Source organism: Lithobates pipiens, unplaced genomic scaffold (genome assembly GCF_037356315.1).
Source record: "Lithobates pipiens isolate NorthernLeopardFrog02 unplaced genomic scaffold, aLitPip1_a1.2 Scaffold_3, whole genome shotgun sequence".
NCBI lineage: Eukaryota > Metazoa > Chordata > Amphibia > Anura > Ranidae > Lithobates > Lithobates pipiens.
Window position 1 is genome coordinate 179043914 of NW_027507790.1, and position 16813 is coordinate 179060726.

The window sequence follows — 16813 nt, forward strand, 5'->3', positions numbered from 1 at the left end:
AAATAGTGTTCTTTTTCATCAGAAAATAACCACTGAAAACTGCTTTGTCTGCTGATATACTATTGACCATATAGGCAGATCACCCACCAAGAACATCTGGTAGTAGGTGACCCACACAGCAGTTCTAACCGATTTATACAACTGTTGGATATGGCAGACAAGCAGTGAAATATGACAATGGCATGACAATGCCCACCTCTAACATTTAGCAGTGTTCCATATTTCTCAGCAGCTAATCCCTACATGGCTTCCAAATGCTACTTGAATTACTAGCTTCACCCAAAAAAATAACAGTATTTGTAAAGCATCCTTACCAAAATCCACATAGTTATAATATAAACATCTATCATCTTGATCATTTTTATATTGTTTATTCTGAAGAGGGTTACAGGCCAAGTCAGAAGTCCTGGCAATAGGCTACACTCCTATGGGACTAAAGGGCATTTCTAAGCTAATTAAGGAATCATTTTCAACTTTTTTGGGACTACACTGGGGTCTTCCAGGTCAGGTCCAGTGGAATTTTCCAGAAAGATGTCCCAAAAAGACCCGCAAACAACTTCAATAGAAAACGACTGTCAATTAAGCAAAATATCCGCATACATTCTTGTTTTTACACATAAGCGCCAAAACTGGAAGAGTAAGTAAAACCGGATGACAGGTACTAAATATGGATGTGGTTAGATGGACTATTGGGAAATGGGAGAAAGTACAGAGAAGGGCAACCAAACTGATAATAGGTAAGAAGGACCTCAGCTATGAGGAAATATTAGCAAAACTGAATTTATCACTCTTGAGAACAGGCGATTAAAGCAGAGTTCCGCCTTTTTTTTTTTTTTTAAGTCAGCAGCTACAAATACTGCAGCTGCTGGCTTTTAAAATATGGATACTTACCTGACCAGGGTGCCCGCGATGTCCTCACCCGAAGCTGATCTGTCCCTTGGCTCTCGGGTGGAAGCGCCGCCATCTTTGGTAAGGGAATCAGGAAGTAAAGCCTTGCAGATTCGCAGCCTGGTTCCCTACTGCGCTTGCACGAGTTGCACTGTGCGATCCCACTTGTACCTGCTGTCTTCTGGGACCTGTGTGTCTCCCAGAAGACATCAGGGGAGACGGAGAAGGCGCTGGACATGGCATAGATATCTGCGGATACTGTGGCTATCTATGCGAGTGAATACCTGAAAGGTGCCAAATGTGACACCGGAGGGGCGGAGGAATCTGTTCAGCGGAAGTTCAATTTATGGGTGAAACTTCACTTTAAGGGGGATAAGCTCACCATGTATAAATAGATAATGGTCCACATAGTGAACTTGGTGCACCATTTTTCACTTTAAGGTCAAGGGAGAACTTCTTTTGCCTGGAGGAAAAGAGATTTAATCTCCGCATATGGAAAGGTTTTTGCAGAGTAGGGCCACACACTTACGTGGCGTTTTTTTTTTTCATGCTTTTTTTTGCACGTTTGTCACGTGACAGCATAGGGCCACCCATTCACTTGAATAGGCTGCCCTACACATGGCAGATGTAGCTCCTACAACTTTTTTTTTGCCAGTGAGCCTTGCACATTTTTTTAAAGTAGGCTTTCACACATTTTCGTGACAAAACGTGTGGCTACTAGCACCATTGCTGTTCCATGTGGCTACTAGCACCATTTTCACAGCTCATAGGCTCCACTCACACCTTTGTGTTCCACAAAGGCGTGAGTGGAGCCTATGAGCTGTGAAAATGTAGAATAGACTCCCTTTAAGAACTAGTTCTGGCCAGCTCAATAGATTTAGAGCGGATCGAAATCGCACAAAATATAACTTGATATTAACATTTATAAGTGATAATACCTTGGATTGTTGATCAAGGAGGTATCTGATTGCCTTTGGGTAATGCGGAAGGAATATGTTTCCTCCTTGCTGAACCATAAAATTGAACCATGCTTTATTGTTTTGTTGTTTGTTTTTTTTTGCTTTTTTTTCTTTCTCTGGATCATTTGTGGGTATAAGGTTCTGTATATGGAGGTTGTCTGTTTATTGCAGGTTTATTTATTTATTTTCTATTGTTATAACTATACGCTACTGTATGTGGCCTAATGGCAGTGACTCAAGCTAACTACATTTGTATTAAAATGTTGGCAGTATATAAATTATATAACAGATGAATGTTTTGTTTTTTCACCAGGATGGAGTTTCAGCATGGGATCAGCCTATCAGTTCCACAGCTGGAGGGTGTTTGTCATTGTGTGCGCCCTGCCTTGTGCATCTGCTGTAGTGGCCCTCACTTTTATGCCTGAAAGTCCACGCTTCCTATTGGAGGTGAGGATAGATATTGCATGTTGGTATTTTTCTAAATATTCTATTCAAAAATAAAAATGTATATGGTATATGAGGTGAATGCTTAGCATCATTAAATGGTATTGGGCTTTCAGCACATTATGCTTGTATCAAATCACAGTAATTTACCCTGAAAAAAGCAGTGCCTACATCATTATTAATGGCACTATCACAATAAATACATGTGAAATGTGATGTAGTAAAATCCTAGGGCTTGCAGATTTTTTTTGCCATTATGTGCTGGGACAAGTATTTTGCCAGAATGCAATAATCTTAGTGAAATCCTCATTTCAGTATTGTTGTAAACCAATGGTCTCCAAGCTGTGGCTCGCAGGATGGATATGGTCCTTTGCTTGGCTTTAACTGGCCCTTAGGGTACTGTTCCTTCCACTGATACTAACAATAGAGCACTATTCCTCCATAGAGGGGGCTCTATTCTTCCCAACCAACACCAAAGATGTGGCACTATTCCTTCCACGACACTATAGATGAGACACTATTCCTTCCACCGACACCATAGGTGGGGCACTTTTCCTTTCACCGACACCATAGGTGGGGCACTATTTCTCCCACTGACATCATAGATGGGGCACTATTTCTCCCACTGACATCATAGATGGGGTACTATTCCTTCCACTGACACTAACAATAGAGCACTATTCCTCCATAGAGGGGGCTCTATTCTTCCCAACCAACACCATAGATGTGGCACTATTCCTCCCACCGACACCATAGATGGGACACTATTCCTTCCACCGACACCATAGATGGGGCACTATTTCTCCCACTGACATCATAAATGGGGTACTATTCCTTCCACTGACATCATAGGTGGGGCACTATTCCTCCCACTGACATCATAGATGGGGCACTAAAATAAAGAGATATTCCCGCACTACCAAAGAAAAGAAAAGAGAGCAGGATGAGACACTAGTTGCTGCAAGCACCGAAATGGTCAATCCATAAACCACAGTGATTACTGTAGACGGTGCACTATTTCTCCCACTGACATCATAGATGGGGCACTATTTCTCCCACTGACATCATAGATGGGGCACTATTTCTCCCACTGACATCATAGATGGGGTACTATTCCTTCCACTGACACTAACAATAGAGCACTATTCCTCCATAGATGTGGCACTATTCCTCCCACCGACACCATAGATGGGACACTATTCCTTTCACCGACACCATAGATGGGACACTATTCCTTTCACTGACACCATAGATGGGACACTATTCCTTCCACCGACACCATAGATGAGGCTCTATTCCTCCCACCGACACCATAAATGGGGTACTATTCCTTCCACTGACATCATAGATGGGGCACTATTCCTCCGACTGACATCATAGATGGGGCACTAAAATAAAGAGATATTCCCGAACTACTAAAGAAAAGAAAAGAGAGCAGGATGAGACACTAGTTGCTGCAAGCACCGAAATGGTCAATCCATAAACCACAGTAAATAATGTATTGAAATCAATAGATGGTGCTGCGCTATAAGTGATAACACTATCAATGTGCAAAATTAAAGTGATGGGTGCTACAATAAAAAAATACTAACAATAAATATGTAACGTGCCACATGCTTAACCATTTCCCACCTGGCCTATGGCAGAATGGTGGCCGGGCGGTGGTTCCTTTATCCTGACTGGGTGTCTTCTGTGCAAGTGTAGCAAACTAAATGGTGGATAATCTTCAGTGCAAATATAGCAATGTAAACGGTGACTTTTCTTCAGTGTAATAACACCTCAATGAGAGATGGCCCCTTACCTTACCGCTGAAAGGTAACAGCTTGCAAATAAAGCAAATGCAGATCCCAGATCCCACAGCGGTTCCCTCTTCGGGCTTCCTATCAATGGTGTAACGTGGGGCCCATCTAAAGTCTTGTGTCCTGGTCAGTGGTTTAGGATGATGTATATATGTCTCTCAAGGGGTGGGAATATATGACGTGGACATTTCTCCCAGATAGGTACATATATATGGAGAAAGAAAAGGGGGTCCCAGATAGTGTAGTATGTAAAATAAAAGCTTTTTTATTTACTAGATCCAACTGCAGTACTTACATGTAAAAACAAGATAAAATGCAAAACACCACGAGCAGCGAGCTTGCAGACTGACATCACTTCCTGTGTCTGTCTGTTCCGACGCGTAGCGTCATGATCATATAACTCCTTGTAGTTTAATGTTAAATGGATGGAGATGGCCATTTTCCTGTGGATATTACTTATAACCAAATTGTGCAGCCGAACTTATGAAGTCTACCATTCCTAGCATATTAGTGAACATGAGATAAATGATCTAAGGCAAAAGTTAGCTAAGGGTAAATAATCTTAAGGCTAAATGCATAAAAAAAAAAAAAATATATATATATATATATATATATATATATATATATATATATAAACACAGAACGCTAGAGGTATGAAACACATAATTAAAAGAAGTGTATATAGATCGCTCAAGATAATATTAAATACCCTGCAAAGGAATACACGGGCCACCAGAAGTAATGGCAGTGACATATTGAAGGAATAAAAAACAAATAGAAATAAAAATGCTAGGGCTGTTACTGATTAAAATTTTTGAGTTTAATCGATTTTTTTTTTAAATCGATTAATCGACTAATTTCGATTAATTATAGCGCATATACAGATCCAACTACTTTTAGCTGATCTCCTTGCATTGTAACTCTGCATTAGTCAGTGTTAAATGTGGTATACACTATATACAATCACCCGTTTCACAATCCATGACTTAACTTCACAGTTCACACAAATACGTTTTCAATTCAAACTGTAGCACTGACGTAAGTCTTTTTTTTTCCACAGTAGAGTGACAATCCCTCCACCTCCGGTCTAACTAATCACTCTCACCTTATGGCATGGACCCCTGTGCAAACAGGTGGTCATGCAAGCGGGTATCAAAAGAGTTAACACGGGCCATAAACTTCTCTCAAGTCTCCTTAGATCTCAGCAAGGACGCCAGGTCATGGGTAGAAAGAAAAGTGCTCACCACTTAAGTTTAAGATTTAATTTTTGTGTTTAAACACAAACAACTCACAAAGATGATATAAACACAGCTTGTAATGCCGACAATCGTGTTAGTTCCATAGGGCAGCAGCGGGTGACGTCATGCATAGCCCCTCCCCCGTACGCGTTACATTCAATCAGAACTTCAATGTCACCGGACTCATCCCCCTTCCTTTCGTTAGCAGACAGAGGCACTTGGGGAAGGGGGGAGGAGTCCAGTGACGTCGATGTCCGTGATGTCACCGGATCTCTGACGGAACTCCCTGAAGACCCGGAAGCCGACGGAGAGGTAAGTACCGATCAAAAGAATTTTGATTGATCAAAAAAATTAATTGATTAACCGAGGAATTCATCTTTAATTTCCACAGCCCTAAAAAATACCAAGAAAATGGCATATCAGAGTAGGTAAATAAACCCAACAAGTAAAACTATATGTGTCAGATCGTAAAGAATAGATGAGAGACGAGTTCCGTCAATGTAAATAGGTTAAAAAGCATGGGAAGAAAAGTCACTGTTTACGTTGCTATTTGCACAGAATATCAGAGGAATTTCAACACTCGTGTATTCGCTGTTTTTTGTTATCAAATAAGGACATTTTATCTTCTGGGACTATTATTCAATATTTTTTAACACTGTTCTTTTGGTATTTCCTTTTTAACATCATAGATGGAGCACTATTCCTCCCACTGATATCAATAATGGGGATTATTCCTCCCAATAATACCATTGATGGGGATTATTCCTCCCACTAATACTCTTCCTTCCACTGACACCAACGATGGAGGAAATTATTCTTTCTAATAACAACAATACCTCCTAATGCTCATAGGCATTATTTAACTATTTTAGCTTCGTTGACCACCAAATCTGAGGCATTTTCTACTCCTGCTGCCCACAATCTAGCCCTCTTAAAGTCTGAAGGATAGTAAATTATTCCTTTGCTTAGAAAGTTTGGAGACCCCGTTCTAAACTAAGAGTTGATGGATTTTCTAACATAGAAAAAAGGAAAGATAAATAAAGTTGTTGGTGACATATTGATGATCATTTCTTGTAAAGTTATTATAGCTGACATGTTTTTGGTTCTGTTGGCGTTGATAGGTTGGAAGACATGATGAAGCTTGGATGATCCTGAAACAGATTCATGACACAAATATGAGAGCCCGCGGACAGCCAGAGAAAGTCTTTACTGTAAGTTCGTTAGCTGTCTATACGCACAGTTTATGCAAGCTTTACTTAATAAAGAATCTTCAGCAAAGGAGTAAACTCTTGCATACCTAAATATCATGATTATAAAATATAGCTCTGCAGAACCTTTCTGGTAAATCTCTGATTCTGCTATCCACTAAAAATCATGCATTTAATAAATCCTGGAAAAAGAAAACTGTGGATTTTATTGGCCCAGTCCATCATATTTGGTGATTCGTAGATCACTTTGCGTATAATAAGATGTATGTCATCTTTTTGAGCAAAAAGAAGACATCCAACAAAATATATCAGACACAGTCCAGCATGGTTTGTCTCCAAGAGAACTCTGCTAATTACAAAATTAACTTACATTCTAATACCAGACAGATAGTTAAGTGGACTGTGAAAAAAATGCAATACTTTACACTGTTAGGCCCATTAAAGTGCTAGAAGGAAGTGTGAGGTCATAAAGTGCAGTAACCTTTTTCAAACTAATTGTCAAGCTGAACAGTCATTCTCTGACAATCTAAGCAGTGCTACATATGGGGATAAATAAGTAAATAAGTAAACTTTTGATAAGTAACCCTGTACAGTTTTAACCATTTGACAGACTAGTAAGAGTCTTGGATAGGTCATATATAGGCCATATATTTCTGATTCTCCGGTTAAAAAAACTTGTAAAGTATTATCTCAAAGTTTTAGTGTAAATATACCTTTCTGGTACAATATTTTTATTAAGATATGAGAAAGAAAACAGCTGTAACAATCCCATGCAGGGGATATGAATGGAAGGCATAACATAGTACAACTCTAGGATACTCATATAGAACACATTTTAGGGTATAAACTGTTGGACAACAGTTACCCTCTGACCATAGCCGGGGGTCAACACAGGGTGCCTGAGTCAAAGGGCTTAGGGGCTAGGCTGTGGAGAAATCCACAAAAATTGGGAGAAATGAAACATAAACCAAGTGTCAGGTCACCTGAGGCCAGGTGACAGATGCACCCCGTTGAGGTAGTGGTCCCTACGGCTGACTGCTGCGGATGGAGCTCTGGTTGGTTCAGGAAATTAGGGACTCTGGGGCACCAACACGGATCACACTGGGAGTTAGAGCATGTTATTTCCCAGGGCATGGAATCTAAGAGCAAGCGAATGTTCACCAGGGCCCCTGATGGCGGGGATGGACTTTGCTTCAGTCTGGCTCCCGGCTCTCCCAGCTCACGCTCATGGTAGACTACTGGAGAATAAAAAGGAAGGAGCAGACTGGACCAACAAGGATAGTCAGGAGATAAGCCAAAATGTCAAGCAGATAAGCATAGTCAAAGAACACGCCAAAGGTCAGGATATGAAGCAGACGAGGACAGTCAAGAACAAGCCAAGGTCGGAAAACAGGATCAGAAGTAGGAGACACAGCAATGAGCACACGAAAGCACACGGAAGCACAAAGAAAGCCACACACACAATATTGATCAGCGAGGCTGGCTTGCAATGCACAGGTTAATATAGTGTTCCTAATTAGGGGCTGGGGTGAAGCCATGCTTGAGGGAAGATTACTAAAGCAACCAGGTGAGAGGCAGCCAGTCTTTTAACCTGAGAGCAGGTTAGAGAGAGGTAAGCAGACAGGGACATTACCGCAGATCCATGACACCAAGCATGCAAGAATGAAAAAGGATCAGGAAGAGAGAAAAAAATGGGGGCGGTAGAAGGGGAAAGGGTCAGGTAGAGGTGGGAGGAGTCACATAAGAAAAAGAAGGGGGGAGAAGAGTGAGTAAATACACCTTTCAAGCTGAACCCTATGAATTCAGGTACTTTGTAAAATGTGCTGGCATACTATAAGTTAAGTCCAATGAGGTGCATGCCACCTGTGGATTTATCTCTGTTATTTACATCAGACAGTTTTATGGAGCTTTGGAGGTACAGAAGTACAGCTTTACATCATTACACTCCCAGTGCAATGGCAGGAGAGATGCTGCTCTCTCATACAGCAGCTTTTGTGCCTGCCCATTTTGTCTGCCCCTTCCCTCTGCTGTCCATTTACATAAGCCTTTGTATTTTCAAATAATACAAAGGGCTCTGTGATTGGGCAAAAGGAAGGGAGGGGAAGGCACAGCAGCTATATGCAACTCCACAGCTGAAGTAGCAAGCCCAGCATTGGAGCGCCATAAGTATAGCAAAAGCTATGTTTCCACCACTCAGTAACAATACAAATCTCAAATTAAAGTGATAATTCCAGAAGGTGGTATGCACCTCACTGGACTTAACCTCTAGTAATCTAGCACATTGTATAAAGTGGCTGAATTCCTGGAGATGAGCTTTAATTACAATGAATTAAACCTAGAAATATCCATTGTAACCTAAAATTGTAATGCCACGTACACCCGACCGGACTTTCCAGCAGACTAGGTCCGACGGTCTTCCTGACTGACTTTCGTCGGAGTTCCGATGGACATTCCGAATGAACGGACTTGCCCACACAGGAACGGACTGAGTCTGTTCAAAAGTCCATCTGATTGGAACGTGATGACCTAAACGGGACTAAACAAGGAAGTTCAATAGCCAGTAGCCAATAGCTTCCCATGCGTTGTATATGGTCCGTCGGACCAGCACACAGACGAATGGTTTTCCCGATTTTAGTCCATCGGAATTAAGTCAGTCGGATAGATTTGAAACATGTTCTATTTCTAGGTCCGTTTTTTTTTCTCGATGAAAACGATCGGACTACCCACACACGATCAGATTGTCTGACGGACTGATCCCTTTGTACCTAGTATGTCGGAAAGTCCGGTCGTGTGTACGCGGCATAGCATGTAGGAATTTCACATGCATTGAAGAGCACATCAGATAAATAAAGGAGAAGGAATTTGCATGTCACCTCTCTAGAATAGTTGCATTAATAGCTGGATAAAATAATGACAATTTCTCATTTGATACGATTTTGTCATGTAGCTAATAAGCATTCCTCCCATTACACTCAGAGAAGAAATAGCTCTGGAAAAATAATTCCTTGCTGACTGTCTGCATAAGAAATGTGATGGCCACCCATTTATTACTAGGTCAAGCAAGGCCACATACAGTATTGATCTGTTTATTAACACAGTCCTTTTCACGTATGTGTATAGCAGACCCTGAAGTACAAAGCTACTGTAAGTAATGCAGTATGTAAGATGAGTCAAGACAAATGGTAAAATGCCAGCTGTTGACAACAAAGACTAATGTAGCACAGCAGACACAAATCTCTTACAGTGCAGAACATTGGACGTGGGCATAGGAAAATATGAACTGCTTTTTAAAACCAATTGCGGAGGTTGAAAACCCTTACCTAGCTTTAGGTGATACATAGAAATAAAACAAATCTTCCTACATACGTTGTACTTGTTTATCTGCAGCCATATTTCCACTACGTCCATTCACATTCCACATTTTACACAGGATCTCTCACCTTTAAAAAGTAGGGGGCAGGGATCTGAACCCTTACACTGCAGATCTCACCGAAGACAGCTCTGAACCCTCATAGGAGGGAAGGAAAACACCACCCTTCACACGGTAGACAGAGAACATGCTCTGCTGTGACTGTCAGTCACAGGCTGTGTGCTGGAGCTCTTCTCACCTGCCACCATTTTTATCTCTTGGTGTCAGGAAAAGCTATCAGAAGTGATTCATACAGATAAAAAAGTTAAGAGGCAGCAGAAAGATATCACACTCAGTGCTTTGGATAGAGACAAGTACAGAGTATAGAAGGATGTGCTTTGTTCATATTTTATGTCTGAGGTTTACAACCACTTTAAGCGTATCTAAACCTAAAAGCCCATATTTCAACTTACCAATCTCTAAATGTGGTGGCTGCATTTGTTTAATAATTTTTTTCCATTATTGTCACCTACTGATCCACCCAGTAAGGCTGTAATTTTTTAACTTTTTTAAACAGAATAAGCTCTCCTGCAAAAGTGGCAGTTAGGAGGTTGAAGCAAATTATTCACCACTGACAGGGATGTTTGACCCCTGGAAACGTGTGAGGGACCCCCAGTGCCAGAAGGGCTGTCATTTCACCCCAGAACTGAGTCCATGGCAAAAAAATGGGGGGCTGAGAAAAAACTGAGGGATAGGAGTTCAGATATCCCCAGCAACACTTAGAGACTTCTAAAGCTGCTTCCAGCCTTTAAGCCGACACAGTCAATAGCACCCCTAACTGGTTAGCATACACTCTTGTACTTGGTTGTGAAGACACAAGGTTTTTTTTACCTTCATGCATTCTATGCAACTACCTGAACTCAATATCGTTTAGGCACTGTGCATGGGGGCCTCGGCTCTTCCTGCTCTCTCTCACCTCATTGGCTGAGACACACTAGCGAGAGCACACTGCTGTCAATCATAATCAGTGAAGAGAGAGCGGGAGCAGGGCCAAACTGTGCTGCGTGTGTCTTATAGACACACAGAAGCGGCTCAGAAGCTAGCACATATGAGTGCCCCCAGAGCAAACAGCTTGTTCTGGGGACACTTAGTAGGGGGAAGTGGCCAGGAGCGCCACAGGGGGGATCCAAGAAGCGAAGGATCGGTACTGCTCTGTGCAAAACAACTGCACAGAGCAGGTAAGTATAACGTTTGTTGTTTTAAAAGAAAAACTCTGAACCTTTAAAAGCACTTTAATACAGTAACCTTGTGCATCATCCTAGCCTTCCAGGCATCCTCCTAAGAGAGTCAAGAGGTCCTCATGAGAAAACCAATCTTTCTCCTGGCTCTTTCCTCCAGCAGGGTCCTCCTCCTGGGTGTCACTCTTGACACAGCTTCCTCCTGAAAAGCAGAACAGCTTCAAGGACCAGTTAAGGCTTGTCTTCCAGTACAGGCTGATTAATCCAGCACCACCTCCCCAGACCATAACCCAGGGGGAGAGAGAGCTCACAAGGTCAAACCCAAATATTTATACTCTTCACTAGCATGCACCAGTGGTAATACACATCCTACTGACTGGCTAGAGGAAACATACATGTTCATAACTCCAGATCACTGTGGCATCTCCTAATATTTCCAAAGGTACCAGTGATGCTTATTTAAGACAGGGTGGATACACAATGATATAAAACTTTTATCCCAAAACCAAAAATAATAAATGGTTGCTGAACTGCTGAAAAAGGGTTAGTTGAAGTTGAACTTTAGTTTGTTAGTGAAGTCCATCTAAATGTGTTGCATCTAACACTGCCCTCTGCACAGGTTGACAATGCTGGTGTCCAGCAGTGGCTCTGTTGCTCTCCATAGAGTGGCCAAATCACCAGGTAAAATAAATCACTGGGTGACCCCACCCCCGTTTGTTTACTTTAGTGACGGGGAAAATCAGCAATGTTATTTGGCGCTGGCAAGCAACAGGAGCAGTTGGGGTTTGGCTTGCCAGAGTTGTGGGGAAGGCCCTTGTCTCCATCAACATGGAGACAAGGTGTTTTGCCAGGGGCCAGGGGGATTTGCAAAGTACCCCCTCCCCATGTTGGGGGCATGTGGTCTGGAATGGTTTGGGGGGATGCACGCTCGTCTCCCCCATTCCCAGACTGCATGCTGGGATAAGTGTCTGGCATGGATTTTTGAGGGGGGACCTCACAATATTTCTTTTATTTTTTGTGTGAAGTTTCCCTTCCCCTCCCAAAATTCATACCATACTGGTATTGGGCATGGGACCTCACATGTGTTGTTTACATTCTGCTACCAGTGGGGAATCCCCTGCTGACAGCAGGGATAAGTGATTGGGTGATAGGATGCCGATGGGTGCCGGGCTGCCGGCTCCTAACAACCAATGCAAAAAAAGGATGCAAAAGTGGACAGTTGTCCATTTACTTCTGTTTTGGTCTGCTTCCATTTTTTAAACAGAACAGCAATAGAGACTTGGCTGGTGGCAAGATCCTGTGTTTTTATCTTGTCCAAAAAATTTATATATATGTAACATTTACATGTATTTTTTATTTTATTTCAGGTACTGATATAGCGCCATCAATTTAGGGAGCGCTTTACATGTATATTGTGCATTCACACCAGTCCCTACCCTCAAGGAGCTTACAATCTAAGGTCCCTATCTCACATTCATACATATACTAGGGCCAATATGCATACACCATTATTGCAGGCCTATTGTTCGTTAGGATGCAGGTGGCCATTTATTGCTGGGCCATAATTGGTTTTTGCAGCTTACCGTTCTTTGTTGCTAGGGTACAGATGACTAGTGTTGCATAGAATTCTTCATTGCTAGGAAGCAGGCAGCTGTTATATTCCATCAGATTATATTTGCAATCATTAGCACAAATGTACGTGTGTACAGTGTAAAATATTGTCCATATGCAGGGCCGTGGATGCAGATTTTTCTACTTTGGTTTCAAATTTACTAATCTTTATGCATCTGTATGCATGGGGCCATAGCAAATCATACCCTGTGTTCAGATCTATAAAAAAAAAATTAAAATGTGCATGAGCTCCAAACCTTTGTAAAGCCTCATATCATACATGATCGCACTTTGTACAAACTTTCCCGTGGACTTTTGTACAAAGGGCGTAATCCACAAGTTTGTATTGCATACACACGATCCGACTTTTTAGGCAACAAACACGAACGTAGTGATGTTTCAGGGTACTGATGACACTTCAAAAGAGGACATTCAATTACTCCAGCGCCAACTTTGGTCAACTTCTGTATTGTTGTCTGATCTTTTGCATTGGTTCTGAGCATGCGTGTTTGTACCTTGTACAAAAGTCTAATGGTTTTGCGTACACACGATCGGACTTTGCTCCATCGGACTTATGTTGTCAAAAAGTTTGTCCGTTCGCACAGCCAACAAAAGAAAACGGAAAAAGTTTGTCCGATGGAGGGTACACACGGACGGATGTTGCTCCAAAACAGCTAATTTGGATGTTTGTTGTCAAAAAGTCCCATCGTGTGTACGGGCCTTAAGTTAAGCCTAGTGTGTAATTTAAGTCAAGACACATATACAGTATATATATATTTATACAATAATGTGACATCATATTTTTATTTAGGTTCATAGAATCAAGACTCCCAAGCAAATAGATGAATTAATTGAAATTGAGACAGACACAGGAACTTGGTACAGGAGATGCTTTGTCAGGATTCGCACAGAGCTGTATGGTGTAAGTGATTTTTCGTATTTGTTTACATTCAATAAATCTGAAAATGTACATACCATCTGAATAGATATTTGTACATAAACAATATCTATATTATTTCTGTATGATACAACTGAAGAGAAAAGATTGTTGGAACTATCTAGTTAAAATCTTAAAGTATTTATTCACAGTGTACTTGTCATAAATCTTTCAATAATGATACACAATTAATAATCCCAATCTTGTAAGTGTAGTGCATGTCACCAGTGATTCATTTATAGAACAAAGGCTCAAAATATAATGTTGTAATTATCTTTTTTTATTCTTTGTTTCTAAAGTCACACGATCGTGTTTCTTCTTCATCATGTATGGGGGCTGGGCCAAACCTCAGCTCATCACATGGCCTGGTGACCCCACATCAGCTTTTTCAGGCACTCCCCTAGGCCATGCAGTGCGGAGTGGAGCTGTCGGTCAAGCATCTGATCCAGCCCTCAGGTTCTGCTCCTGGCTTAGACCATACTGATGTAGAAGTAGACAGGGCTTACTGAATAGAAAAAGCAGAGCATGCATAGCATGGTGGCAATGCTGCAGAGGCTTGGGTTGTAGCAAATGACAGAACAGCTAGGGCTGTAGGTGGTCCGTCGCCACCCTGTGACAGTATAAGTGCAGTGGGCATTCTGCAAGTGATTAAGGGGGATTAAAAAGTTTGATAAGCCCCTCATCCACAGACCCCCACAACCACCGGGCCACAGTTGTGGGGATATTGTATCCCCCTGGCAAAGTACCCCTTATGTTTAGAGCATGTGGCCTGATATGGTTTAGGGTCTCCCCATTTCTAGGCCTGCCAGGCTGCATGCTTGGATAAGAGTCTAGCATGAATTTTGGGGAGGGACCTCATGCCATTTTAAAAATATATATATTTTAACATTGGGTCCCCCTTAAAATTCATACCAGACCCCCCAAGGTCCTGTTATGAATTGTGGGGAAGCCTCCACTTTTTGAACATCCTTGTTCCTTTGTTCACAATAACCTGTCATCTGGAATCCCTGGCTGACAGCTGATTTAGCAGGACAGAGATGAGTCACTGGTTGTTAGGATGCTGGCAGGTGCCAGCTCCTCAACAACCAGCATCCCTGAGAGCTAAAACTCACATTAGCAGTGGTAGGAATACCACTGCTAAGTGGATTGAGCAGTCTCCTTCCCCTCCAAAAAAAACACAGCAGCATGGAAAATGCATCAAAAACGATGTTGAACTTTGAAATCACAGTGAAAATAGAATCAAATCACAGCTACACTAGTATGAACCTATTATAAAGCACAAAAAATAGCTATGCTTTTTTCATATAAATTTTGTAAATCTATGGTCAAAAGTGCTCACCCAGAACCATGGGCGTCCGCAGAACTTTTTCCAAGGGGGGGCATCATTTTAAGGCCACTCATGCTCCGCCCCTTTTCGACAATCTCATGAAAATCTTTCCACTGGTAATACATATGTGTTATATAACAGATAATTCATCTTAACTTTGTATTGGAAGTTACTCTGGAGGCTGTGTTCCATGCCCATATAGCCTAGAGAATGTACATCTTTTTACATTGCAATACATCTGTTGTGGCCATATTTTGATCTCACACTGTATAGGCTGTTTTCATCAAGATAAAAATATGGCAAAAACAGATGTATTGCAATGTGGTTACTAATATAAGGAGGAAACCCTTTATAGCAGTGCCCCTTACATTATCGTATTCACTCCCCCCTTACATCATAAACCCCCCCCCGACTGGCCTGGCGGTGCTTTCACTGACCTCCTCTCAGGTGCACTGTGCAGGGCTCAGTCAGTCGGCTCCAGCTTGGTGGGTCTGGTTTTATCCTATGGTCTCCTGTCCACAGTCCACACAAGTCTGACTTTTGCCATGACCCCCATCCCAGCGGTGCTCCCAATCTTGACTCCTCTCCAGACTCCCTCAGAGAGTGCAGACATGCTACAGGAGAGGTACAGAGACTGCAGACTTGATGCAAGAGCTCAATGCAGCCTCACCAGTGCCCATCAAATGCAGCCTCACTGTGCCCACTAAAAGCAGCCTCACTGCACCCACCAAATGCAGCCTCACTGTGTCCATCAAATGCAGCCTCACTGTGTGGAGAGCACTGGGTGGGAGTTGGAGAGTACAGGGGTGGGGAGTGGAGAGTGCTGGGGGGAGCCAAAAGGAACAGAGGTGGAAAGCACTGGATGGGGGGGGGGGGGGGCTGGAGAGCACCAGGGGGGCAGAAAGAACAGGGGTGGGGAGAATGGGGGGCTGGAGAGCACTGGGTTGGGGGCTGGAGAGTAATGGGGAGAGCTGAAGAGCACTGGGGGGGGGGAGCACTGGGGGGAGTGGAAAGAAGAGGGGGAAGAAAGAACAGGGGGGAGAGCACTGGAGGGAGTGGAGAGCACTGGGGGGGGGGGAGAGAACAGGGGGGGAGAGCATGGGGGAGAACAGGCAGGAGAGGACTGGGGGGAGCAGAGAGTGCTGTGGGGGTAGGACGGGGGAGCGGAGAGCACTGGGCAGGGGGGAACAGGGGGGAGAGCACTGGGGGGGACAGGGGGGGAGCACTGGGATGGTGGATAGAGAAGGATGGGGAGAGCTGGAGAGTTGGGGGGGCAGCAAGAACAGGGGAGGAGAAAACTGTGAGGGGGGCAGGAGAGTGTGGTGGAGGAGGAGAGCACTGGGGGGGGGGGCAGGAGAGTGTGGTAGTGGTGGAGAGCACTAGGGGGGGGGCAGGAGAGTGTGGTGGTGGAGGAGAGCATGGGGGGCAGGAGAGTGTGGTGGTGGAGGAGAGCACTGGGGGGGAGGAGAGTGTGGTGGTGGGGAGCACTGGGGGGGCAGGAGAGTGTGGTGGTGGAGGAGAGCACTGGGGGGGGCAGGAGAGTGTGGTGGTGGAGGAGAGCACTGGGGGGGCAGGAGAGTGTGGTGGTGGAGAGAGGGGGGAGGCAGGAGAGTGTGGTGGTGGAGGAGAGCACTGGGGGGGCAGGAGAGTGTGGTAGTGGAGGAGAGCACTGGGGGGGGCAGGAGAGTGTGGTGGTGGAGGAGAGCATGGGGGGGGCAGGAGAGTGTGGTGGTGGAGGAGAGCACTGGGGGGGGACAGGAGAGTGTGTTGGTGGAGGAGAGCACTGGGGGGGGCAGGAGAGTGTGGTGGTGGAGG

General features: G+C 43.5%; 1 protein-coding gene across 1 annotated transcript in view; it reads left to right on the plus strand.

The window, feature by feature from the left end:
* Positions 1-16813, plus strand: part of SV2C (synaptic vesicle glycoprotein 2C) — a 305412-nt gene that overhangs the window by 242062 nt on the left and 46537 nt on the right. The window contains exons 5-7 of the mRNA XM_077462561.1: positions 2161-2294; positions 6450-6539; positions 13546-13656. Coding sequence (XP_077318687.1) covers positions 2161-2294; positions 6450-6539; positions 13546-13656 — 335 coding nt within the window. The remainder of the gene's footprint in view (positions 1-2160; positions 2295-6449; positions 6540-13545; positions 13657-16813) is intronic.